Here is a 27,102-nt window from a genome sequence, read left to right as displayed (position 1 = left end):
CTTATTCTAAATTGGCTTTTGGAAGTTACACGGTCAGCATATGGAAATATTTCAGGGTTTAGATTTAAAAAAATTGTTTTTTCAGAATATGTTGCTAGAATGAAAATGTTAGCATAGGGAGGGAAAATGACAGTTATCAATGATTGCTTTACTTTGCCTATGGAATTCAGTGTCATTTTGTGGAAACTGGTATATGATTTTTTTTTTTTTTTTTTTACTACTTAAGAAATGTATTATTGCTATATTTAGGGTTTTTTTTTTTTTTTTAAGGCAAGAGTGCTTCAAGTGCTTTGTGTGAATGATTATTTCAGGGTGGATTAAATATTCCTCTGTCAGGGACAATACTTGTAAATTAGTGATTTCCAAGTTGGTGCTTAGTATTTCCAACATTTACTGTCTATAAGCTTCTGTTCTGATTTTTCAAGAGTTTCCTAAGAAAATGAGAGTAGGCTTCAAAGTTCTTTGAAAAATTATGTACATACAACTTACTGAAAAAAATGGCTACTGGGGACTTAATTTTTCTCCTGAAATGGGTTACTTGCCTTCATTAATGTAGCATACTACAATTTGATGTTCAAGATACGTTACTAAGAATAACATCGTTTTCACAAGCCTTATATAGGATTGGTCTTACTACATTATAGTGGGAATGGCTACTCAAATGTCTCCAGGGCCAGTTAGGTATTGGGTAAATGGGACCATGTGGACTATTACAAATTGAAGTGCACATGAAGCAGCCAGTCATAAGCAGCTCCAGCCATTGTGTGGGAATACGGTTTATGTTGCCGGATCATCTGATTTCTTTCCACTAAGTGGGAAATCCGGATAAATGTACATCTCTTGATTTTCAAGTGTCAGTGAACAAAATTCATATTTTAAGATGCTGTATTCAGCACAAATTAAATACACTTATTTGCTGAATACTGCCAGTTTGTCCCTCTGCGGTAGTCCCGTTTGAAGTACAGTGTTTTCATGATGATGATTCTGTGAAATAACTGGTTCTGTGAATGTACATAATTGAGCAGATAACATTGTTAAATTATTAGGTTTGTATTTATTTGGGCACTTGGGAAATGCCTTGTGAGAATTGATTATAGATTAGGAACTTAAAAGCAGGATTCATATTGACTTATTTTTGAAAACTGGGAAACCAACATTTTTAAAGTTAGGAGTTAAGATGGCCAGGTTCAAGGAAAAGGGGGAGAAGTAACTTTCTCATTACTCGGCCATCTTAAATAGAGTTCTTTAAGTGTATTTTTAAGAAGTCTCAAAACTTAACGTGAAGGCACTTAAAATGCTGGACAAATTCTGTGTATACAACTCACATCAGCCCTAAATTTTACTGGTCTTTAAATCATATCCTTTTTACCAGAAGTTTGCATTTCTAAGCTAAATTATTACTGTTAGACTACATCCAAAACTTAAAAAACAGTTTAGGTAATTAAAAATTAATTGAATATGTTTTACTTAAATTTATGGCTTATGGCTTTTTGGTCAGTTTATGTAGTTAGTTAAATCGATTTTGGTTAAATCTTTTGCTACTAACAAGGTATTTCCAGAATTTGAGAAGTGGGGTAGCCGGGCGCGGTGACTCAGGCCTGTAATCGCAGCAGTTTGGGTGGCTGGGGAGGGTGGATCACCTGAGGTCAGAAGCCTGAGATTAGCCTGGCCGACGTGGTGAAGCCCTGTCTCTACTGAAAATACAAAAATTAGCAGGGCATGGTGGCAGGTGCCTGTGATCCCAGCTACTTGGAAGGCTGAAGCATGAGAATTGCTTGAACCCGGGAAGCAGAGGTTGCAGTGAGCTGAGATCACACCACTGCACTCCAGCCGGGTCAACAGAGCGAGACTCTGTCTCAAGAAAGAAAAGTGGGGTGTTTAGTCTTCAAACTCCATGTTTAAGTGACTGGACTGAAAATGTAAGTCATAGGCCGGCATTGGTTTAGAAAGTATCTGAAAATAATGCTATAGTCTGCAGTTATTTTTATTACGATATGATGGTGTAAAATACAAGCAGATCAGTGGACCTTTTATGAAACATTAATCCTAGAGGCGTCTCACCCCCGGTCTATCCCACAATCTCCATGAGACTCTTCGTAGAACCACTGTAAAGTTTCTTTTGTAATATCCCAGAAGTTTCCTACCTCTGGTATCTTTTGAACTTGTTCAAAAGGCTTCTCCCCCTCCCCCGCCCTATGATGGTTTGAAGAGTGTGAACATCTGAATGATGCTGGGGTGAAACTGCTTCATAACACTTCCATTTTCTCCCCTATTTATTTCCATCTTTTAATTTTTTCACTAATATCCCCACGGTTTTACCTCTGTTTTAGTAATTCACATATTGCTGGACTAATTCTTTTTAACTGACTTGTAACAGATATGTTAAACCGTTTAAAACTTGGGGGGTATTTTTAACCTACTTTAAGTTAATTTCAAGTTAGTCTACATGGCATATAAACCTTATGATTAATAAATCTTAAATGCTGGTAGCTGAGTTGGAAGCCAAAGATGTACAAAAAATCTGAAGGGTTTGGTTTAGTTTGAATAACCTCTCATACAGGGTTTTGTAATAGTAGCAATATATATATGTGCATATATATAGCATACCTTATTGGATGTCCATATAAAAATGTGTAAGAAGTTAAATTTACTGCAAAATGTCTTGGGAGTGCAATTTGAAGATGATCTTAAGTGGTGATAGTAATTTGCTACACTGAGGAATAGTTGTTGCAAACTGCTCCCAATTTTCCTTTACTGTGAAGTAAACGAAACAGCTGTAATAGGGATTACTTACTGTACTCTCTCTTTCTTTTTTAAGTATAATTAAGTGGTTTTGGGGTAAGGGTGTAGGGAGTGAGTGTCTTTGAAGTTTGGCATATACTAGATGAATGCCACATGTATAAGGGAGGAACAATGGATTCTTGGAAATATTTTTCAATCCAAGTAACTTTGGAGGCTTCCAAGTGGAGTTCAATTCCCCTGTGTAGGAAAGTGCTGAGGTAGACCCTTAAATTCCTTTCTGAGCCGTTGAATGTCCTCAAACTTCGCTTATACTTTATAGTTCGTTTAGATACAAAAGTTACAAACTAAATTCTATTTAGGAAACATAATACGCTGACATAGCGCTTTAAATAGATTATGAATTTAGTGTAACAATTTTCTGGCATTTTGCTGGATTTTGTTTAGTTTTCAAGCCCAAGTATTTTGTTACTTTGTATATTGTAGTTGTCCTGCATTGATCACTGTTTCCTGCTTTAATTGTGCTGTCATTTTTCCTGGTTCCTGATTCAGAGTGCCAACCATGCTGTTCCCCATAGAGTAAGAAATAAGAGTCTAGAAAGTTTAGAGATGAGATATCTAGGAATGCCTGAAGATCAAGGGTCACCCTTGAGGCAGAGTAATTATGCTTAAACTGGTATTGCTGATAAGTGGATGCTGGGAAATATTAAAATTTGATTTTTTAGAAGAATACTTATTTCTCATGCTTGAAGAGCGCCCTTACTATATGCTGAAGGGCCTCAGGTTTTTCCTTATTGCCATTATGCTGCAGATTCTATTACGTTTGTCTGGAAAGATCTAAGACAGAAGGGCCGTTTAATACCTTCCCTTTTCTCCTCAACTTCCCCTGTCTTCCCCATCAGGAGCTAAATAGGAACCCCTTCACCTTGTTACCATCAAACTTCATCAATGGTCTGTCTTTACAATGAAGAAAGTAGTACTGCATACTTGTCAGAGGCCAATCCTGAGGCATGCCTTTTCAAGGACTTGTTACTTTAGTTACACTGGCCCTTCTGTGTTAACTCTTATCCCCCAGACTCTAATCTTGTTGCTTTTTTTGGTCCCCATCTCCCACCTTTCATCATCTGAAATCCATTCATTGTAACTTCTGGAATTCAGTCGTTAGAAAATCCTTTTTACTCAATCTGTTGTGAATGTTCGTTTCTTATTTCAACTGTAACCTAGCCTTCTCTCCAAGAATGCTACTTCCCTTACAGCTCTCTCAAGTGGTGATTTTTTCCCTTCTTGCACACCTTGTAACACTGAACTAAGGGGTGTGTGGACTAAATATCTGCTTTTTTCCCTCATTGTCACTTCTTGACCTTTCTTTTCCAAAACTTCAAGCTTTGACTTTCATGTGATCAAATTATACCACCCATTGCCCGTCTTTATTTCAAGCACCTGCAGACCTTGCTGGGTCATTCACATCCTTCTTTGATCACTTTATTAGGTCTTGGCTCATTGTTACTCTCTCTTATTTCTGTCATAATTCTTGATGACATCACTATCCATGTAGAGCAATACTGGTAAAGATGTGGTCTGGTGCTGTTACCTGTATGAATTAAGATAAGGAGTTATGCCAGAATGTAAGTCACCTGTGTCACTAAGTTTACTGTTTAGTTTAGCTTACTTTTTTTTGTAGCAAGATTTTGATGAAGGAAGCAGTATGTTGATTTACAGTCTGGTACAAACTTTGATATAGAAGATGCTTCCAATATCCTGGTCTCTTAGTTCCTTGATTTCTTCTCCTCCAGTAATCTTACTTTCTATCCTAAGTCAACTACACATTCCCGTTGTCATATTCTAGACTACTCTGTCTTTTATCAGTAACTGTGCTCCCTTCCCCCAATCTCATTTCAGGTATCCCACTTTCTAATTCCTCTAGTAAATATGTCAACTCCAACAGCCCATCAGTCCCATTGGTACCTACAGTTTATCTGTCCAAGCTTTTCCCTGTTCCTCACCCTCACTTCTATACAGCTGAAGTTTCATACTGAATTATAATCACTTTCTTGTATACACGTTCAACAGTCTTGTCCCTCCCTGGCTTCATGCCCAGTGGTCTCTTGTATCTATGACCATGTCTTTTACCTCCTCCTCTGTCACTGGAAGAACTGTAGCCTTCCAATATAAGGCCACCCAGTTCATTTGCACACCAGATTCCATCCCCTCTTGATCTCAAGAATATTATGGTAGCATCTCTCGTTTCTTGTATCAGTGGTTTTTCCTACCCTACTGGCTCTTTCCATGAGCAAACATGCTATTATCCCATTATAAAAAAATTTTTTTTTCTCTCCATCTCTCCTTTCACTCTCCACCTCAGTCTCTGTTTCTCTTTCCAGCAAAATAACCTTGAAAAATTGCTTTATGCACTCCCTTTTTCTTTTGAACCCCTACCAGTGACCACCACATTATAAATTTGTAGTTGTCATCTCACTTAATCTGTTAGTATTTGGCACCATTGCTACAGTTGCTTGAAATGCCTTTTCATTGGTTTCCAGGCCACCATGTCTGTTAGCAGGTTTTCAGACCTCTTATTTCACTGGCATTTCCTTCTTTGTTTTTTCTGGTATCTTTCTGATCTCTGTTGGAGTGGCTGAAGGTTTAGTCCTTGAAAATCTCCTTTTTTGTTGTGCATATTTACTCCAGTCTCATAGCTTTATACAGATGGTATTTACATCTATTGCTAATGATTTACAAATTGATATCCTTAAACTGATACCCAGCTACTTTTTGGTCAGCATTTTGGATGTCTAGGAAGCTTCTCAAACTTAATATATCTAAAACTGACCTCCTGGTTTTCCCCAAAGCTGCAGTCTTTTCCGAAATGCAATTCTGTCTTTCCAGTTACCTAGCTTAAAACCTTGCAGTTCTTGACTCATCTTTCTCTCATACCCCATATCTAAATTCTCTCTGCAAACCTTGTCTGTTCTCCCTTCAAAATAAAGTCATATGTCATTTTATGATGGGGCTACATTCTGAGAAATGCGTCATTAGGAGATAATCATGGTTGTGCGAGCATCAGAGTATACATAGACAAACCTAGATGGTATAGCCTACTCACACCTAGGCTATATGGTGTGGCCAATTACTGTAATGAATACTTTACGTAATTGTAACATAAAGGTAAGTATTTTTATCTAAACATATCGAAACATAGAAAAAAGTACAGTAAAAATATGGTATCAAAAATAAAAAATGGTACACCTGTATAAGGCATTTATGATGAATGGAGCTTACAGGACTAGACATTGGTCTGGGTGAGTCAGCGAGTGACGAGTGAGGGAATGTGAAAGAGCTAGAACATTACTGTACACTGCTGTAGACTTTATAAACACTGTACACTTGGGCTACACTACTTTTTAAAAAGATTTTAAAAGACTTTTTTCAATAATAAACCTTAAATTACTGTCACTTTTTTACTTTGTGAATTCTTAATTTTTTAAACGTTTTGACTCTTGTAATAACACTTAGCTTAAAACACAATTGTACAACTGTACAAAAAATTTTCTTTATATCTTTATAAATTTGTTCTATTTTTAAAATTATTTTTTACCTTTTAGCTTTTTTGTTAAAAAACTCAGACATGAACACATTAGCCTAGACCTACAGAGGATCGGGATCATCAGTATCACTGTATTTCACCTCTACATCTTGGCCTTCTGGAATGTCTTCAGAGGCAGTAAACATAAATGGAAATGCCACCTCCCATGATAACAGTGCCTTCTGGAATACCTCTTGAAGGACCAACCTGTGGCTGTTTTATAGGTAACTTTTTTTTTTTTTTTTTTAAAGAAGTAACAGAAGGAATGCACTCTAAAATAATGATAAAAAGTATAGTAAGTACATAAACCTGTAACACAGTCATTATCATTATCAAGTCTTGCATACTGGACATAACTGTATATGCTATACTTTTTTTTTTTTTGAGATGGCATCTCACTCTGTCACCCAGGCTGGAGTACAGTGGCGCTATCATAGCGCACTGTAACCTCAGACTCCTGGGCTCCGGTAATCCTCCTACCTCAGCCTCCCGGGTAGCTGGGACTACACCAGGCACCCCACCATGCCTGGCTAGTTAAAAATTTTTTTTTTTGTAGAGACAGGGTCTCTCTCTTGCCAGGGCTGGCCTTGAATTCCTGGCATCAAGTAATCCTCCCACTTTGGCCTCACAAAGTGCTAGGATTATAGGCATGAGCCACCATGTCTGGCCCACTGTACTTTTATACAACTGAAGCACAGTAAACCTACTGTGGGTTCGTTTACACCAGCGTCACCACAAACACCATGAGTAGAGCATTGTGCTGCAATATTATGATAGCTACAACATCACTAGGTGATAGGAATTTTTCAGCTCCATTATAATCTTATGAGACCACTGTTGTATGTGCAGTTCATCATCAACTGAAATGTCCTTATGAGATGCATGTCTGCATATCCAGAAATCTTAATCATTTTTTACTGAAGCCATGTCATGCCATGCCATCTTTTGCCTATATTATTATTATTCAGCTTTTATTTTAGATTCAGGGTGTACATGTGCAGGTTTGTTACAAGGGTATGTTGTATGATGCTGAAGTTTGGGGTATGGTTGAACCAGTCACCCAGGTAGTGAGTATAGTACTCAATAGATACCTTTCTACCATTACTCCTCCATCCCTCCCTGTTTTTGTCCCTGTCTATTGTATCTTTATGTCCGTGTGTACCAAATGTTTAGCTCACTCTTGTAAGTGAGAACATGCGGCATTTGATTTTCTGTTCCTGTGTTAATTTGCTTACAGTAGTCTCCAGTTGCATCCACATTGCTACAAAGGACATGATTTTGTTCTTTTTTTACAGGCTGCATCATATTCCATGGTGTATAGGTACCACATTTTTCTTTATCCAGTCTACCGTTCATGGGCATTTGGGTTGATTCTATCTTTGCTATTATGAATGGCTTTTGCCTATATTATTGGAAAGGCCTTCTAACTGGTGTCCCTGCTTACACCTTTTTCTCCCTTAAATGTGTTTTCGACGTGGTCGCCAGAGTAACCCTTTTTATAACGATAAATCATGTAACTTTTTTGTTCAGAAACTTCTAGGGGCTTACCATTTCATTCAGTAAAAGCTCAAGCTCCTGTATACTCACATCCTTCATCACCTATTACTTTTCTCCTCTCACTCTTCAGCCTTTTTGTTTTTCTTCAAACTGATGAAGCCTTCATGGCTGATGTCAGATATTTTATCCATTGAGATCTTCCTTGTTGACTCAGTTGCACTTGGTCATATTATTTTCATTTATTTGGTATATCTAATCATAGTCTGAAAGTTTGTCTACTTATTTTTCCCCCTTTGAGGGTCCTTGCCCTGTTTTTGTATCCCTGATAACTGGACAGTATCTGGAACTTACAGGTGTTCAGTAAAGTTTTGTTGAATGAATATTCTGGAATCACCCAACTGTTTTTTTCCCTCCAGTTATTTTTCTTCTCCTTTTCACTGCCTGAATGATGTCCTTTGTATATGGTTCCACTTATCACTGTCATCCCAGTTTGTGATATACTATTCTGATATATTATTATTAATACATTTCCAATGAACTTGCTCTTGTGGTGAGTTCACCACTGGACCTACATGTTAGCCGATCAAATGGATACTTTATAATTTTAGTCTTGATGGACTCCTGCATTTGGCACATTTCTTACCTCTAGCACAGTACTGTCCAGTAATCCACACTTCCTGGGACAGTAGAAATGTTCAGTGTCTGTGCTGTTCAGTTGGTAGCAACCAGCTACTTGTGCCTGTTAAACACTTGAAATGTGGCTGTGTGGCTAGTGGCTATTGTATTGGAGAGTGCAGTTTTAGAAACTGCTGTTTTTCTTACATGGCACTAGATTTAGTATCACAATCTAATTGTGCAAGCCCGATAGGTAGGAGTCATCTTTATTCCTCTTAGTTAATTTTTCTCATCTACTATATGCAGTTCATCACATCAACAGAACCTGCTGTTTTTACCTCCTAAATATTTCTTTAGTCTAACTACTTCTTGTCCCTAGTGCCACCACCATCTATCAGCTGGAATATTGCTATAGCTGCCTTGCAGGTTTCCCTTCTTTCCTGTTCCCTTCTAGTTTTTTGAATTACAGTCAGCATGAGCTTTTAAAAACTCAAATAAGATTGCATTATTCACCTGCTTAAAACCTTTCATGAATTTCAGTGTCACGTAGAATAGAAAACACTTTTCTTACCAAAAGCTAGAGAGCTGTACGTGATCTGGCTATTTTTAACGTTTCATTGCACTCACCCTTTTCCTTTATAATCAAACTACTCTGATCTCAAGGGTTCTTGAAAGATGATCATGTTCTTTAATGACTTTGGGTTTTTGCTTGTTATATTCTATTTCTAGAATGTTTCTTCTCTGTTCCTTACATGCTGGCTCTTTTGCATCCTTCAGGTCTCAGCTTACATGTTACCTTCAAGAAGCCTTTGACCACGCTTAAGTGGGACCTTTCTTCCACTTCTGCTGTGTAATCCCATTCCCTTCTCCCACTTGTTAATTAGTTACATGCTTTTTTGTAATTGTTTATTTGGTTGTCTGTCTCCCTCCAAAGAATGCAGGGACCATGTCTACATTCTGTAGTAATCACTACTGCACACCCAGAATCTATTACAGATCCTGGCATGTAGCTGATGCATAAATATTTGTTGAATGAAAGGCTATACATTGTATTTATGCTATTGGTAATGCTATGACCTGAAACTAAAAGGAGCTGTAGGAAAGATTTCTTATGGAACAAAAATATCCCTTTTGATTAATATCACAATCTCGTAAATTGAGAAAACAAAAAAATATATACCAATGGAGCACTCATGTATAGTTTGAGGTTATGACTCGTTTATTGGTGTATTTTTGGACTCACAATAGAACAAAGATTAGGGAATATTCCTTAAAGCTCTGTATTGAAATAACGAAAAGCAGTCACATTTTGATAATAGAAGCTTCCTAGCTTACTTTTTCTGCAGTCTTCTTTTCCTATAAGAGAGCCTCATAATTATGAGGCTTATTACTAGAGTAAGGCAGTCAAAGGCAGCAAAATGTCTTTCTGTTTTAAAGAATAACATAAACTTGATATGTATGGTGGGGGACAGAAGGTTTCAAAAGTTTAAGAATCTGTGTTGTGTTAACGAATAGATGCTTCTCAAGCAGCTTATGCTAGGGTTACTCTGTTTAGTCGGGTTTTTTCTTCTTTAACTTGGGTTCATTTCCTAATGTCACACATGAAGTTTGGATCATATGGTTTGACTTTAGCTATAGTCCTTAGCTATGGGGAGCAGCATCAGTGACCTGTGACACATAAATTAAAAATACAATGCCAGGGCCCTTCCCCAGCCCCTCTGATAGTGAACTTCTTGGTCATCTGTATTTTTACGTGTTCCAGGTTAGTCTGATTAACACCCTTGGTTAAGAACCATTGGGAGGATCTGGTTGCGAGTTTAAGGGGACCTTCAAGCCTGTAGGTCTTTATAGTTTCAAAAAAAAAAAAAATTTTTAAAAATCATGCAAATGTTGTGGCTGAATTCTGGTTTAGCACATACTGCTTTTAATGGCCTGAAATGTTTTTCCCAAATAAATTGTCTTGTTATAGCTTTCATGTGTGATTTGGTCCAGTTTCTTGTTTTTGAAGATACTTATGGGGAAAAAAACTTTGTAATTTCTCTTAGTAACATATTAACCCACTTAAAAACCCTTTCTGTTATAGGTCTTCACATTTAGGCTTAATGTGTTTAATTAAAATGTAAAAATACACCTGCCTTTGTTCTCTGTGAAAGTATTTAATAAATAAATGAGGGATTGGCAAAGTACTGCCCGCCATCTGTTTTTATATGGCCTATGACCTAAGAATTGTTTTTAGATAGCTTAAAAAAAAAAAAACAAAACCCAAGAGGATAGTATTTTGTGCCGTGAAAATTACATGAAATTCAAATTTCAGTTTCTGTGAATGAAGTTTTAATGGAACAGCCATCCATGCTCATAAGTGTGCATATTCTTTGGCTGTTTTCACTGCAGTAGCAGAGTTGAGTAGTTGTGACAAGGAGTTTATGGCCCACAAAACCTAAAATATTTATTTCCTGATGCTTTACAGAAAAAGTTTCCTGAGTGTTGTTCTAGCTATACATTATTCATAAATGAATCTTCCGTGGTTCTGAAGGCATTTAAGAAATCTCTTAGGTTATAAATTGGCCTGGTGCGGTGACTTACACCTGTAATCCCAGCACTTTGGGAGGCCGAGGCGGGTGGATCACGAGGTCAGGAGTTAAAGATCAGCCTGGCCAAGATGGTGAAACCCCATCTCTACTAAAAATACAAAAAAAAAATTAGCTGGGCGTGGTGGTGGTGGGCCTACAATCCCAGCTACTCGGGAGGTTGAGGCAGAGAATTGCTTAAACCCGTGAGGTGGAGGATGCAGTGAGGCAAGATCGCGCCACTGCGCTCCAGCCTGAGCGACAGAGTGAAACTCCATCTCAAAAAAAGAAAAAAAAAGAAAAAACTCAGGTTATAAATAATTGTTGTAAGCTCTCCAAGCCTCCATATTACATTTTGTGTGTTCTCCTGTTCACTTTTTGAGCATTTTATTTTTTATTAGCACATTCCGTTCATTAAGTGTTTAAGAGCTTAATATATGCCAAAGCACTTTAGAAACAGTGAGAAACTATTTCTAAATGTACAGTCTCAGCCCTCACAGCGTTCACTTCATTGGGCTCTTTAAAATTTCTTTTTTTAAAAGGTCAATGTGCTGGTATAGTGAGGAAGGGAAAGTCTTACAACAAGTGGAGTAGAGGAAGGTTATCATTATGGGATATAATTTGGAGGTCATTGAGTACCTGCCATTAACTCTGCCTGTAGTCTGAATGTAGAGATCAACATCTAGAAACTTTTGAAATAAAATCTTCAATTTCTTTGGCATATCTAGTACTGTCTAGCTAGGCATATAGTCAAAGTATGGTGTATATTTCACATATTAACAGTTTTTTTGGGCTGTAGTCACTGTTGAAAGGATATAGTTCTTTACTATTACATGTGATATCTGTATATAAAATTGGCTAATCCCTGTCTTTCATTTATCTGCAACACTGACTGTTACCAGTTGTCTCTAACTTTGGTATGGGGGTGGCAATATGATTAGATTGAAAGGGTACATGACTGAGCCACAGGCAGACCTGGATTTGAATTTTAACTGAATGGTTTATTAGCTAGTCTTACATAAATACTGCTAAGCAATTTTCTTGTGATAATTTGAGGAATGATGTCTTCTTTATGAGATTCAATGAGATAACATATTAGGCTCAGAACTGAAGTTGCTAGGAATTTAATTGTGCTACCTTGTTAAGTATGTCAAAGGCAGAATTCAGTGTTTAGCTGATATCATAAGGCAGTAAGTATCCTAAAATTATGCTGTAAAAGATATAAAGATGCTGTAAGTGACTCAGAAACCTGGTGACTTTGTAATGCAGTTAGTTCTTAGAATACTGTCACTTTAACAGAATAGGAGTTAGGAATGGACAAATATTTATTAAATTACTAAAATAGAAAATTTATTGATACATGTAAAGTGACATTTGCTTAAATATGGAAAAATTTGCAGTACTATTTCCTTGCTTTAGAAAACATTGGTTATCACTTTTTTTATTTTTAGCAATTTGTTTTTGCCTTGAGGCAAGATGGTTGACTGAGTAGTTGCCACATTTCTTTTTGTACAAAGTCCATTTCATAGGCCACCTAGCTTTTATGCTTAGAAACATTTCCTTAACGTTATATTTAAGTATTTGGCTAACCTATATAGGGTTCAATTATACAGGCTAACCTTCTCGGACAAATATTTCAAATAATTAATATATTTGGTTCTGCAAAGGTACACAATCATATATGTAAAAAAGATGCCTTGCATACTTGATATATGTTACTTTTTTTTAATGTATACCTTTTTCATTCTCTTTAATGACTGTATGGTATTCCACCACCCCCGTCCCCTCACTTGGACAACTGCAGAACCTCCTAAATGGTCTTTCTACTTTGCTGTTGCCCCTTAACTGTCTTTTTTCCCCTTTATAGCTGCTGGAGTCAGTTTTAGAAAGTCTAAAGCATACATCACATTGCTTCACTGGCTTCCCAGTACACTTTGGATTTTATTTTACATCCTTACTGATCTGATTTTCATCTCTGTCTCTTCATGGTTCCCTGCCTTCTAGTTACACTGGTGACCTTTCAATACCTTGACCACATTAAGCTCATTCCTTCCTTTTCACTTGTTCTCTGCCTGGAGTGTTCTGCCCCATCTTTACGTGGCCAGGTGCTGCTCCTCTGATGAAATGTCTCTTCCTCACAGGCCTTCCCTGACCACCCGCTAGAGTAGCAGTATACCTTCTACCTTATAAACTTGTTTATTAGCATTTCTCACTCTAAATTTTCTTTTTTTAAATTGCTTAACTCCCTAACAGTAGAATATAAACTTCACTGTATTTATGACCTTGACTCTCTTATTACTGTAATACCAGTAACATAAAGGGTGTTTAAAATTTGTTCAGTGGGCGAATATATATTCCATTTAATTGATAAATTATTATTTATTCCATCTCCTGTGGATGGACATTTGAATAATTTCATCTTTTTCTCTATGAATGCTTCACTTGGCATGCTTCTGACAGTATTGCCACAGAATACATTTCTGTTATAAAAGTTAAATTTTTAAGTCAAAGGGTAGTTACACTTATGTTTAATGGATAGTGCCAGCTTACTATCAAAAGTTTCTGCTAGTTTCACCATATCCTTATTAGCAGTAGATACTAATCAATCTTTTCAATCTTTGCCAATCTGAGAAGCAAAAAGTAAATGGGTTTAAACATCCTTTGTATATATTCATTGCTCACTTTATGTTTTTCCTTTGCAATGTTGTTTCTTGCTCTTTCCCTGCAGTATAATTCTTTCTTCTTTTTGACTTGTTCCCAGTTTTTCGTGTACTGTGGATATTAGCCTTTATGTTACACATGTTCTAGTATGTCATTTTTTGAATTACTTCAAACGTGGTGATTTGTTGCTCAAATTTTAAAAACTACACACACACACAAATTATCTCATGTTTCCCTTTTTGGTTTCAATTTCAACTCATGCTTAATCAGTTCATCGATTGGGCATGGTTTTAGTCTTAATATATACCCATATTTTATCTCATTGTTCTATTTTTTACATGTAAATATTTGGTGAATATAGGTTTAATTTTAATGTAAAATAAGGATGAAAAAATGATAGTTGGAATTACAAGCCCATTTCTCCTAATACTTTTAATCAAGTAATCCACTAATTGAAATATTACCTTCTTCGTTTATGAAATTGCCACATTATATCTGGGTGTTTTTCTGCCTACTACAGTCTCTTACCCATTTCTTTCCTAATAATACAATACTTGAATTGCTGTGGTTGTTGATTTATAATGTTATCTTAGTGATAACATTATAAATGTGATGTAACTGGTTCCTTCTTATAGTTCTTCTTAAATCAAGAACAAGACATATCTTCCCATTTACTGTTGTATGTATCTCATTTTACTGTTATGAATGAAATCTATGTCCTATTTGTGTATAGGAAAATAGTTTTAGTATGTCATTGTGGCCACTTTTATTAAAAATTCAGTTCAACTAAGAGTTGTTTTCTGTTCAGCCTTATCAGACTATAAAATCCACATAAAAGGGGTATAAAAATAGGACACTGGGCTCAGATGATTCTCCCACCTCAGCCTCCCAAGTAGCTGGGACTACAGGGGCATGTGCCACCACACCCAGCCATTTTTAAAATAAGTTTTAAAAATAAAATTAGTATTTTTAGTAGAGACAGGGTTTCACCATGTTGCCCAGGCTGGTCTTGAACTCCTGGACTCAAGCAGTCCACCCGCCTTGGCCTCCCAAAGTGTTGGGATTACAGGTGTGAGCCACCACACCTGGCCGAATTGCAGCCGTCTGTAATACTTTTTTCCATCCTATTCCCTTTGCTGCTCCCAGGCCTGCTGTATTGATAGCCCACTATGAAGAAGCTAGTGTATATTCTTTGCATTCTTTTACTTCATAAACTATATGAAGCATTGTTTTGTTTTTTAACTTAATTGGTATAAAATTATATTTTGGAAATTCAGTATGTTCTGTGAAAATTACTTAGAAAATGTGCCTGTGAGGTAAAGCCTATTCAGGATGTATCTTAAAGGAGATAGCTGTGCTTTAACATATTAGTCTTTTTGGCTGCTTATGTTAATGTAAGTTGGAGAAAAACAATCTGCTTTCTGTGATAATTTGTTCTTGGAGATGGAGTGAAAGATTGTTTTAAAACATTGTCTTTTTTTTCCTCCCTGGAGTACCAGTACTATTTATTTTAGGATGTTACCGATCAAAGATGCTGTGTGGAGTTATTCATTGGTGACAGTAACAATAAATCACACCTGCAAAGGATGTTACCATAATCTAATGATTTTAAACAGTAAAATTATATTCTAAGACATCCAGTTGGCCTAAATGTGCTATATCAATGACTATTCAAGGGGCTTTTTATGTATAATATATACAAGTACTTCACAAAAATATAAAAGGATGGCAGTGACATCAAAAATCTGGCAAGCCAAAAGGCTACATTATACGTAGCAAATAAATAAGCATATAACTTATTGGAATTTAAAACCTTGTGGGATGGGTGGGTGATGGTATATATGTTAGACGTGTGAACGTATCTATTAAAAGTTGTGTCAGATAACAGCTGATGCTGACAAGCCCTTGGTAAGATGGCAGCATGTTCAGTACGTTCTGTGAAAATTATGTCAGTTTATGATCTGTCAGTATTTTGGAGCTATGCATGAAAGGACTTAAAATTCTTACCCTTTAACTCAGTAATACTATTTCTAGAACTTCTGGTGATATAGGAAATTAAGAGAATTATTTATATGCAAGGTGTTTATTGCGGCATTGTTGGAATAATGACAAAATGGGGAAGAACAAGCTAAGAATGGAGGAGGTAGCTTATAGTATAGACATACAATGCAATCCAGATGATAATATTTTATAATAGTCTTCACAAGGGATTTTATATTTTTAAAAATACATAGCAGTGAGTTTAATATCATTCCAAATATACCAAAATGTCATCATTTACTGTGTGGTGGAGTCATGATGGAGATGATAAATATAAATACTAATTTATACTAGGCATATATTACTTTATGGCTGAGGAAGGAAGACAGTTATGAAGAAAAGAAGATCTCATTCTGGAAACATACTAATTTTTCCCAGCCATAAGAGATTCCATATTTCTTTTTTTTTCCATTTACCTTGTTTCCTACCTGAGAAGATTCCATACTTCTAATAGCCATTTGTGTACCTATTTAAAGACAGTACCAAAGGCATACATTTTAGTGTTTGGAGGACGAAGGGTCGTTTGATGTTTCATGCTTATTTACCATTCTAGGATGACAAGACACCTCGAGAACACACACATACAGGCACACACATACCCCCCAAAGAAAGCTGTGAAAGAAGAAAGCAGAAAGGAACCTGGAGTGGGTTGTAACTTAAAATGTTAGTGTTGCGTGAAATGTGCTAAAACAGGAAGAGTTGAGGAAACTGCATACATTTTCTAGATGGCAAAGTATTACTGGTGACAGTTAATGAAAATGCATATGCATGTGTTTTTAGATTTGCAGATTTTACTATGAACTTTTTAAAAATCCCTGAAGAGATATAAAAAGTCTATCTTGCTTATGAAATAGAGTAGCACTTTCTAACTTTAAAACAGGGAATAATTCTTTGGATCTTGATTATTGGAAAAGTGAACTATGAATTGCTAGTATAAAACTGTGATTTTAAGATATATCTGCTTTATATTTTTACGTAGCAGATTTACCCGTAGTTAATAATACTCAAACTTCCTGAAAACTAAGGTAATTAAGATAATTCTGTCCTGATGGGAAAACAAAAAATAACTTCAGTGTGAAATCTATTGTATATTATTTGTGGCAAGACTTCTCCCCTTGACTTTGACTGGAGACATTTGTAGGGTTAAAATCAGAAATAGCACGGTGAATTTTGAAGTATCCTTTATAAAGTTTGTAGTTGGAAAGAGTATTATGTTCATATTGCCAAAAAAAGATGCATGGATGCATTAGACTGGATGGAAGATACATGAGAAGTTGGCCAGCTCCCCCTTTGTCAAAACATCACTTGGTGGTGATAAAGCTGTCAGAAAACACAGCATTCTAATGTAGTCTGTAGTTTAATGATAACCTGTGTCTTGAAACATTTAGTGTAGTACTTATACAAACCTAGATGGCATAGTGTACTGCATGCCTAGCCTATATGGTATAGCCTGTTGCTCCTAGGTATAAAGCTGTATAGCATGTTACTGTAGGCAGTTGAAACAGTGGTATTTGTGTATCCTTTTTTTTTTTTTTCTTTCTTCTTTTAAGAGACAGGATCTTACTCTGTTGCCCAGGCTGGATGCGGTGGTGTGATCATAGCTCACTATAACCTTGAACTCTGATCCTCCTTGCCTCAGCCTCCCCAGTGGCTAGGACTATAGGCACATACTACCACACCTGGCTAATTTTTTAAATTTTTTTGTAGAGATGGAATTTTGCTGTGCTGTCCAGGCTGGTCTTGGAACTCTTGTGCTACAGCAATCCACCTGCCTCCCGGAGTGTAGAATTACAAGCCGCTTCGCCTGGCTTGTTTACCTAAACATAGAAAAGATCCAGTAAAAATACAGAATTATAATCTTATGGGGCCACTGTAGCATATGTAGTCCATCTTGACTGAAATGTCATTATGCAGTGCATGATTGTACTTCATAATTTTTAAGCACTCCTCCCTCTTGATTGGTATTTAGTGGATTTTGTCATTTTTGTTTCTTCATAATTCTTTCTGAAATGCCTACTAGTTGGACCTTTGATCTCCTGAATTGATCGTGATTTCTTCTTTTGTATTTTTTGTCTTTGTCATTTATTTGTACTCTAGGAAGTTTTCTCACTTTTAGTTTCTATTCAACTTTTTGTTTTTATTTTTTCTCTCCAGTCTTTTATGGAGATACTAAATTGAAGTGTTCTGTTTCTCTCTCCACCCTACCCCTAGTTTTAAATTTTATCTCAGTTTCTATGGAGTCAGTTTTTTTGTTGCTTTAAAAAAAATGTTCCTGAAGTGATTGGTAAGTTTTGGCTAATTGGGAGCACTAGAATTGGGCCCTTAATGGTTGGCAGGGTGTGGTGAAGAGCCAGCCCTTAGCCTGTAAGGCTCAGGCCAGAAACAGAAAGAGGAAGGCTTACCTTTTCCTTTCTGGAGCTGTGTTCTGCCCTAGTTCTTGCTGGGCAGTCTATTTGATTTCTTTAGTGGTTAATGCTCAGTTTTTTGGCATATTTGGATCTGCCTCCAGAGTAGGTACAAGGTGAGTGAGTCTATGCTGTTACCTAATTAGATCCCCATTTCTATCCTTCGTTTTTACTTCTCTAACTGCCGATAAATTTTTACCCTCCTTCACCTCATAGGGTTGCGGTGAAGAGCAAGATGAATTTTTATTTATGTTGCATAAATTTTAAAAGCTAAAAAATATATATGTAATGTTGGGAAGTCCTGGTGTACAAATGGCTATTGTAAATTTGGAACATGAACATGCTTTTTTCCATTATAAAAATGAAATCATTATAAATTGCGGTCAAGTTACTAGGTCAGCCCACACAGAGTTTACCCAGTAATATGCGTAAGTGTTTTGCCTTTGCATCAACAACAAAGAAAAACAGTACTATAAAAAAGATGTTCCTGGAAGCTGGATGTATCAAAGCACTTCTTAAATAGCTATATAGTCTATAGACATGACCAGTTGGTTTCTGAGTCTGTTGACATTGGCCAAACGAGAAGCTCAGTGTAGAACATGTTTTGAGTCTCCTTTTGCAGAAATATGTTGGAGGCTGGAGTGGGGAACCAATTTTTCAGAAAGGTGGTGAAGTAGTTAAATAGCCACTCTTTTAAAGACAGTCAAAAGGTAGAAACTAAGGCCAGGCATTGGCTCACATCTGAGATAGGAAAATCACGAACCTGGAAGGCAGAGGTTGCAGTGAGCTGAGAGTGCACCTCTGCACTCCAGCCTGGTTTGGCAATAGACCGAAACTCTTGTCTCAAACAAAAGAAAACATAGTTCACACTTAAATATTTAATCCAGATCTTTCCATACCCAATATGTTATTTATAGTTCCAGATGAACTTGTTTGGGACAGATTTTGTAATAAAGGAAATTTTGTTATTAGAAATACCTAGAGGCCATGAAGTGTTCAAATTTACAGGTAGTTCCCTGTGTGATGCAGTGTTTTTTTCTGAATATTGCACAATAAAGGCAAAATACAGACATAAATGAGATGCTAAGATTTGTATATGATATTAATTTTTAAAATATTGATCAAAATAATATGTATCCATATTGATATTTGTATTTATAATAAATCATTGCTATAAATTTGAACTTAGAAAAATTTTACTAATAAAGGTGCTTTTGTGTTGCAAACTTTCATTTGAAAAGTAATTTTTCTTTGTACTAAAAAATCTAAAATTCACTATTCTTGTCACCAAAATTTGCTCTATGAAAAATAATTTTTGATGGCACTGTATTATATCAGAAAACAACTAACTTGTTAATGAAAATGTGGAGTTTTTAAAATCCCACTGTACCTCTGTTATCCAAAGGGGATCTGTGAATTTGTACCTCTGTTATCCAAAGGGGATCTGTGAATTTTTCCATGAAAGGTTAAAAACACGAAAGACCTTTTGGAATTCAGAGAGCGGCTGATTTTTGAAGAGTGTTTTCCCCTCCCTGGCTTTTATTATTACAACTCTTTGCTTTCTCATCACCATCCTGATTATCTGTAATTTATATTTCTACTATTAATAAAAAGATGTATTTGGTAAGGAGGAGTTTTCATTGAAGTTCAGCAGTGATGGAGCTGTGGTTGAGGTGTCTGGAGGAGACCATGAGGTCTTGTGTTTCACTAAATAACCTGGTAAAAGAGGATATGGGGTTTTTTTTGTGGGTGTAATAGTGACATTTAACAGGCATCCCAGTGACTTAGGAGTATTAATCAAGCTAAATTTAAATCCTAATGACTTTTGATTAACTTTTTTTAGGGTATTTGAAGTATACCATACAACTGTTTTGAAAATCCAACGTGGACAATGGCTACTCAAGGTTTGTGTCATAAATCTTTAGTTACTGAATTGGGGCTCTGCTTCGTTGCCATTAAGCCAGTCTGGCTGAGATTCCCCTGCTTTCCTCTCTCCCTGCTTACTTGTCAGGCTACCTTTTGCTCCATTTTCTGCTCACTCCTCCTAATGGCTTGGTGAAATAGCAAACAAGCCACCAGCAGGAATCTAGTCTGGATGACTGCTTCTGGAGCCTGGATGCAGTACCATTCTTCCACTGATTCAGTGAGTAACTGTTAGGTGGTCCCCTAAGGGATTAGGTATTTCATCACTGAGCTAACCCTGGCTATCATTCTGCTTTTCTTGGCTGTCTTTCAGATTTGACTTTATTTCTAAAAATATTTCAGTGGGTCATATCACAGATTTTTTTTTTTAATTAACATTTCCAATCTACTAATGCTAATACTGTTTCATATTTATAGCTGATTTGATGGAGTTGGACATGGCCATGGAACCAGACAGAAAAGCGGCTGTTAGTCACTGGCAGCAACAGTCTTACCTGGACTCTGGAATCCATTCTGGTGCCACTACCACAGCTCCTTCTCTGAGTGGTAAAGGCAATCCTGAGGAAGAGGATGTGGATACCTCCCAAGTCCTGTATGAGTGGGAACAGGGATTTTCTCAGTCCTTCACTCAAGAACAAGTAGCTGGTAAGAGTATTTTTCATTGCCTTACTGAAAGTCAGAATGCAGTTTTGAGAACTAAAAAGTTAGTGTATAGTAGTTGAAATAAAATGCTGTGGTGAAGAAAAGGGAGTAATAGCAATGTCACTTTTACCATTTAGGATAGCAAATACTTAGGTAAATGCTGAACTGTGGATAGTGAGTGTTGATTAACCTTTTCCAGATATTGATGGACAGTATGCAATGACTCGAGCTCAGAGGGTACGAGCTGCTATGTTCCCTGAGACATTAGATGAGGGCATGCAGATCCCATCTACACAGTTTGATGCTGCTCATCCCACTAATGTCCAGCGTTTGGCTGAACCATCACAGATGCTGAAACATGCAGTTGTAAACTTGATTAACTATCAAGATGATGCAGAACTTGCCACACGTGCAATCCCTGAACTGACAAAACTGCTAAATGATGAGGACCAGGTGAGCAATGACATGGCTAGCTTTTTAGTCTGCTTTGAAGTAAATGCTCAAGGGGAGTAGGTTCAGAATGTCTACCCACTACTAGGACTTGAAAACTAATGATGTTTCTGATTCCTGTATTATAGGTGGTGGTTAATAAGGCTGCAGTTATGGTCCATCAGCTTTCTAAAAAGGAAGCTTCCAGACACGCTATCATGCGTTCTCCTCAGATGGTGTCTGCTATTGTACGTACCATGCAGAATACAAATGATGTAGAAACAGCTCGTTGTACCGCTGGGACCTTGCATAACCTTTCCCATCATCGGGAGGGCTTGTTGGCCATCTTTAAGTCTGGAGGCATTCCTGCCCTGGTGAAAATGCTTGGGTAAGAAAACATTGTCAGAATGCTTGAAGCTAAAAAGTAGAAGAGTATAGTCACAATATTTCTGATGAGGCTTTTTTCTTCTTCCCAGTTCACCAGTGGATTCTGTGTTGTTTTATGCCATTACAACTCTCCACAACCTTTTATTACATCAAGAAGGAGCTAAAATGGCAGTGCGTTTAGCTGGCGGGCTACAGAAAATGGTTGCCTTGCTCAACAAAACAAACGTTAAATTCTTGGCTATTACGACAGACTGCCTTCAAATTTTAGCATATGGCAACCAAGAAAGCAAGGTAAGAGAATTCTTCTTTATGTGGTTTTCATGGAGCATCGGACACTTCCAGTGTCATGTCATTCCATGCAGTGTTCCTAACCTTTTTGGCACCAGGGATCAGTTTCGTGGAAAACAGTTTTTCCATGAATGGGTTGTGGGAATGGTTTCTAGATGACACTGTTCCACCTCAGATAGTCAGGCATTAGATTCTCATAGGGAGCGTGCAGCCCAGATCCCTCGCATGTGCAGTCCACACTAGGGTTTCCGCTCCTATGAGGCTCTCATGCTGCAGTTGATCTGACAGGAGGTAGAGCTCAAGCCAGGTAATGCTCGCTCACCTGCCACTTACCTCCTGCTGTGCAGCCCAGTTCATTTCTGTTCTTTTAAATTTTTGAGTTTCCATATGTAAAGCACTATGCGAAGTAATAGGGATATCATAGGCAAGCTTCTCTTCACACTTTTGTTCTTAGGTGGGATGTAGATGTTGGGAATAATAACCTAATATTTAATTCATGTAGTGGGAAGAAGTGGGGCTATGAGAGCACATAACACAAGTGAAACAGACTCTTTTTGAGGGTTCAAGGAGGTACCTCTTGGAGGAAGTGATAGTTGAGTTCAGTGTTCAAAGATGAGAAGGGATTCACTAGGTGAAGGTTAGGTGAGAAACAGCATCTTTGAAACGAAGGAAGGAGATGGAAAGTTTTGGGAATTTAAGAAATATTAACAGTAAAGAGGAAGAAAGGTTTGAGGTGAGGCTATTGAGATAGACTCAGCAGATCTCATAGGGCTTTGTACAGCATGTTTAAAAGCACAATGGAAAATTTCAGCAGAAGCATGAAATGATGAAATTTGTTTTTAGAAAATTGGGGCAGTGTTGGAAGATACACAGGGAATGAAAGGACAAGAGTGAATGATCATTTTATGGTATCTCTTTTTAAGGTGGATATAATTAGGAAAATTAAAGGGCCAAGTGATAAGGAGTTTTAAGTGCCAGTTCTGGTTCAAATTTTCAGTGAATCAGTTTTGATATAACTTTCATCTTAGGGCATTAATCTTGCCTACCAACATGGTTTCTAAATTTTTTTCTTCTGCTATGATCAGTATGGGAAGAAGGAAATTGGGCCAAAACTGATACATTCTTGGGAGGACTGGGATGTCTGAATTTGAGTGGAATGCTTTAAAAGGACAAGTTGGATAGGGCCCCAGTATGGGGGTCAGAGTGATGGGGTCCAGGAATACATTTAGGTCCAATGACAAGCTGGCTGAAATTCTTGTATAATAAAATATGTTGGTAATATGGCTCTTCTCAGACATGTGATCAAGATTCCATGACTAACAAGATATGTATATATCTTTCTAGCTGATCATACTGGCTAGTGGTGGACCCCAAGCTTTAGTAAATATAATGAGGACCTATACTTATGAGAAACTACTGTGGACCACAAGCAGAGTGCTGAAGGTGCTATCCGTCTGCTCTAGTAATAAGCCAGCTATTGTAGAAGCTGGTAAGTATATGTATCTATTCTGAGTCTTGTGTACAGCATCTGCAGTTCTAATTAGATTACTTTTCTTAGGAAAAGGTGGTAGAACTTTAACGACTGAAAATAGATGGTCCTATTCAATCTGCAGCCAAGATTACATTCAAGTACTTGTCATCTGGATTGTAGCTAAATATTTAAGGGTAGTTTAGGTAGATTTCTTATTATCCATCAATGATGGCATATATTTTGCTTAATAAAATTTGTTTGTAATTTCAGTTTTGAGTAAACCTAAGATTTGCTAGCAGACCTGTGAATTTATAGGAGAAATGACAAATTCTAATACAGTACAGTTTTATGTAATAAAGTGATTGCTTTATTAGTAGATGCTCATGAGCAGTTTTTTTGTTTTGTTTTAACTTTTAGGTACGGGGTAATGTGCAGGCTTGTTATATAGGTAAATTGCATGTCATAGGGGTTTGGTGTGCAGATTATTTTGTCACTCAGGCAGTAAGTATTGTACCCAATAGGTACTTTTTCAGTTCTTTACCTCCCACCCTTAAGTAGGCCCCAGTGTCTGTTGTTCCCTTCTTTATGCCCAGGGGTACTCAGTGTTTACCTCCCACTTATAAGTGAGAACATGTGGTATTTGGTCTTCTGTTCCTGTGTTAGTTTGCTTAGGATAATGGCCTCCAGCTCCATCTGTGTTGCTGTGGAAGACATCTTGGTCTTTTTTTTATGGCTGCATAGTATTCCATAGTATATATGTACCACATTTTCTTTATCCAGTCTACCATTGATGGGCATTTAGGTTAATTCCGTATCTTTGCTATTGTGAATAATGCTGCAGTGAACATATGCGTGCATGTGTCTTTATGGTAGAAGATTTCTTTTTCTTTGGGCATATACCTAATAATAGGATTGCTGGGTTGAATGGTAATTGTATCTTGAGTTTTTTGAGAAATCACCAAATTGCTTTCCACAATGGCTGAACTAATTTACTTTCCCACCAGCAGGGTATAAGCATTCTCTTTTCTAAGCAACCTCACCAGCATCATACTTTTTATTAGTAGCTATTCTGACTGGCGTGAGACGGTATCTCATTGTGGTTTTGATTTGCATTTCTCTAATGATCAGTGATGTTGAGCTTTTCTTCATATGATTCTTGGCCACTTGCAGGTCTTCTTTTGAAAAGTGTTCATGTCCTTTGCCCACTTTTTAATGGAGTTGTTTGTTTTTTGCTTGTTAATTTAAGTTTATTGTAAAGTCTGGATATTAGACTTTTGTCAGATGCATAGTTTGCCAATACTTTCTCCCATTCTGTAGGTTGTCTGTTTACTCTGTTGATTTCTTTTGCTGTGCAGAAGCTCTTTATACTGTCCCGTTTGTCAGTTTTTATTTTTGTTGCAGTTTCTCTTGGCATCTTCGTCATGAAATCTTTGACAGGTCTTATGTCCCGAATGGTATTTCTTAGGTTATCTTGGCAGAGTTTTTACAGTTTTAAGTTTTATATTTAAGTCTTTAATCCATTTTGAGTTGATTTTTGTACATCATGTAAGGATGGGGTGCAGTTTCAATCTTGGATGTGGCTAGTGAGTTATCTCAGCACCATTTATTGAATAGGGAGTCATTTCCCCATTGCTTGTTTTTGTTGACTTCTTAGGTGTGCAGTCTTATTTCTGAGCTCACTATTCTGTTCTGTTGGTCTGTGTGTCTGTTTTTATACCAGTACCATGCTGTGACTGTAACCTTGTATTAACAGTATAGCTTGAAGTTGGGTAAAGTGATTCCTCCAGTTTTGTTCTTATTGCCTAGGATTGCCTTGGCTATTCAGGCTCTTTTTTGGGTTCATGTGAATTTTTAAATAGTTTTGTTTGTTTTTTTTTTAATTCTGTGAAGAATGCCATTGGTAGTTTGATAGGAATAGCATTGAATCTGTGAATTGCTTTGGGCAGTATGGCCATTTTAACAATATTGATTCTTCCTATCCATGAAATAGAATGTCTTTTCATTTGTTGGTGTCATCTCTGATTTCTTTAAGCAGAGTTTTGTAATTCTTGTTGTAGAGATCTTTCACCTCCGTGGTTAGCTGTATTCCTAGGTATTTTATTCTTTTTGTGGCTTTTGTAAATGGGATTGCATTCTTGATTTGGCTTGTAGCTTGGATGTTGTTAGTGTATAGAAATGTTTCTGACTTCTGTACATTAATTTTTATATCCTGAAACTTTGCTGAAGTTTATTGGATCAAGGAGCTTTTGGGCAGAAATTATGGGGTTTTCTAGGTATAGAATCATATTGTTTGCAAACAGACTTCCTATTTGTATGCATTTTCTTTCTCTTGCCTGATTATGACCAGTGTTTTGCCCTGATATTCTGTATTCTCAGTGAATAGATATCATCTAAGTATGAGAAACAATTTTTTTCTATTCTGAGTATTTTTAAGGAGGCAACTTGTATGTGGTACTTTGTATCTTATGTATGTTGGCAATTGGGGAAAAGAATAGATGGTTTGTACTAGGGCCTCTTGGAGTGTGTGTGTGTCATGAAAATACTCTTTAGCTACCTAGCATTTTTTCTCCTTTCAGTAACCCACCTAACAACATTTACCCAGAATTTCAAAGCAAGCTTCAAATCAGTATTGAAAGAGGGAAAAATATAAAGGCATTTAATGGAAGGAAATATTGGGAGTAAAGTATAGGGCTGGCAACACTTATTTTTCCCACTTATTGAGAGTAATTTTACTTGGGATTTTATGAGAGAGAAAGACATTATGATTGCTCCAGGTAACTGCTGGCAGTGGAGCCATAGGCTTGGGGAGAGACAAATGTGGCTGAGTTCATACAGAATAAGGGGATGTAAATTCTGTCAGCTGTTCCAGCAGTAACCTGTTATGTAGGCTAAAAATACAGATTTTGAGATTTATTTAGTTAGAATCCCTGGAGTGTTAATTTTTATATCAAGATCTCATAGTGTTTATTTGAAGTGACAGGGAGGTCTGTAGATAGCTGGAGTTGTATGGGACCGGAAGCCTAGGAAGTTTTTCTTCCAGGTTATTCTTACATTTATTTGTTTATTCTGAACATAGCATCTAATGTATTTTAAGAAATGGAGTAGGCACGTGGTATACATTGGGTAACACAACATTGCTTGTTTTTATAGTCTTGTGAAGGTGACAAAAGTATTTAAAAATATGTGATCATAAATTAGAATGAGTGTTATGGGAGAAGTGAACAGCAAATAGTGATAAGAATTAATGGGGAGGGGAATTGTCTAATTAGATGAGAGGGAAAGGGTTTCCTTGAAAAGGGGATAAGTGGGACTGCAGGATGAGAAGGAACCTCTCTCTTGTCTGTATGAGAAGTGAGGGTTAAATGTTTTCCAGGTAGAGAAAAGGAACACCATGTGCTATGTCTTAGAACCAGGGGTATCCAGTCTTTTGGCTCCCCTGGGCCACATTGGAAGAAGAGTAATTGTCTTGGACTACACACCAAATACACTAATGATAGCTGATGAGCTAAAACAAACAAACAAAAAATTGCAAAAGAATCTCATAATGTTTTAAGACAGTTTACGAATTTGTGTTGGGCACATTCAGAGCTGTCCTGGGCCATGTGGCCCATGGGCTGCAGGTTGGACAAGCTTGCCTTAGAAGGAAAGAGATTGTGGAGATCTAGGTGCTGAAGAGGAGGTCTGTGTAAACAGAACTTAGTAAGTAATGAGGTGGATGGCCTGGTATGAGGTTGAGGTTAGGTAAGCAGAGCCATAACATGCAGGACTTTCTAGGTTCCTATAAGATGTTTACTACTCATGGAGTTTATTCATGCTTTATTCCAGCTTTGGAGCCATAGATACAGAATACTTTGG

At 37.0% G+C, this 27,102-nt stretch overlaps 1 protein-coding gene across 4 annotated transcripts in view; it reads left to right on the top strand.

Moving 5' to 3' along the window:
* CTNNB1 (catenin beta 1) overlaps positions 1-27,102 on the top strand; it is a 41,013-nt gene that overhangs the window by 4,393 nt on the left and 9,518 nt on the right. For all 4 annotated transcript variants that reach the window (XM_007983763.3, XM_007983762.3, XM_007983760.3 and 1 more), the window contains exons 2-7: positions 19,951-20,011; positions 20,448-20,675; positions 20,872-21,125; positions 21,251-21,489; positions 21,578-21,779; positions 23,121-23,265. In XM_007983763.3, the coding sequence (XP_007981954.1) occupies positions 19,999-20,011; positions 20,448-20,675; positions 20,872-21,125; positions 21,251-21,489; positions 21,578-21,779; positions 23,121-23,265 (1,081 nt within the window). In that variant the 5' untranslated portion in view covers positions 19,951-19,998. The remainder of the gene's footprint in view (positions 1-19,950; positions 20,012-20,447; positions 20,676-20,871; positions 21,126-21,250; positions 21,490-21,577; positions 21,780-23,120; positions 23,266-27,102) is intronic.

This window comes from Chlorocebus sabaeus, chromosome 22, assembly GCF_047675955.1.
Source record: "Chlorocebus sabaeus isolate Y175 chromosome 22, mChlSab1.0.hap1, whole genome shotgun sequence".
Classification (NCBI taxonomy): Eukaryota; Metazoa; Chordata; class Mammalia; order Primates; family Cercopithecidae; genus Chlorocebus; species Chlorocebus sabaeus.
Note: the sequence above shows the minus strand (reverse complement) of the source record. Positions and strands in the feature narration are given on the sequence as shown.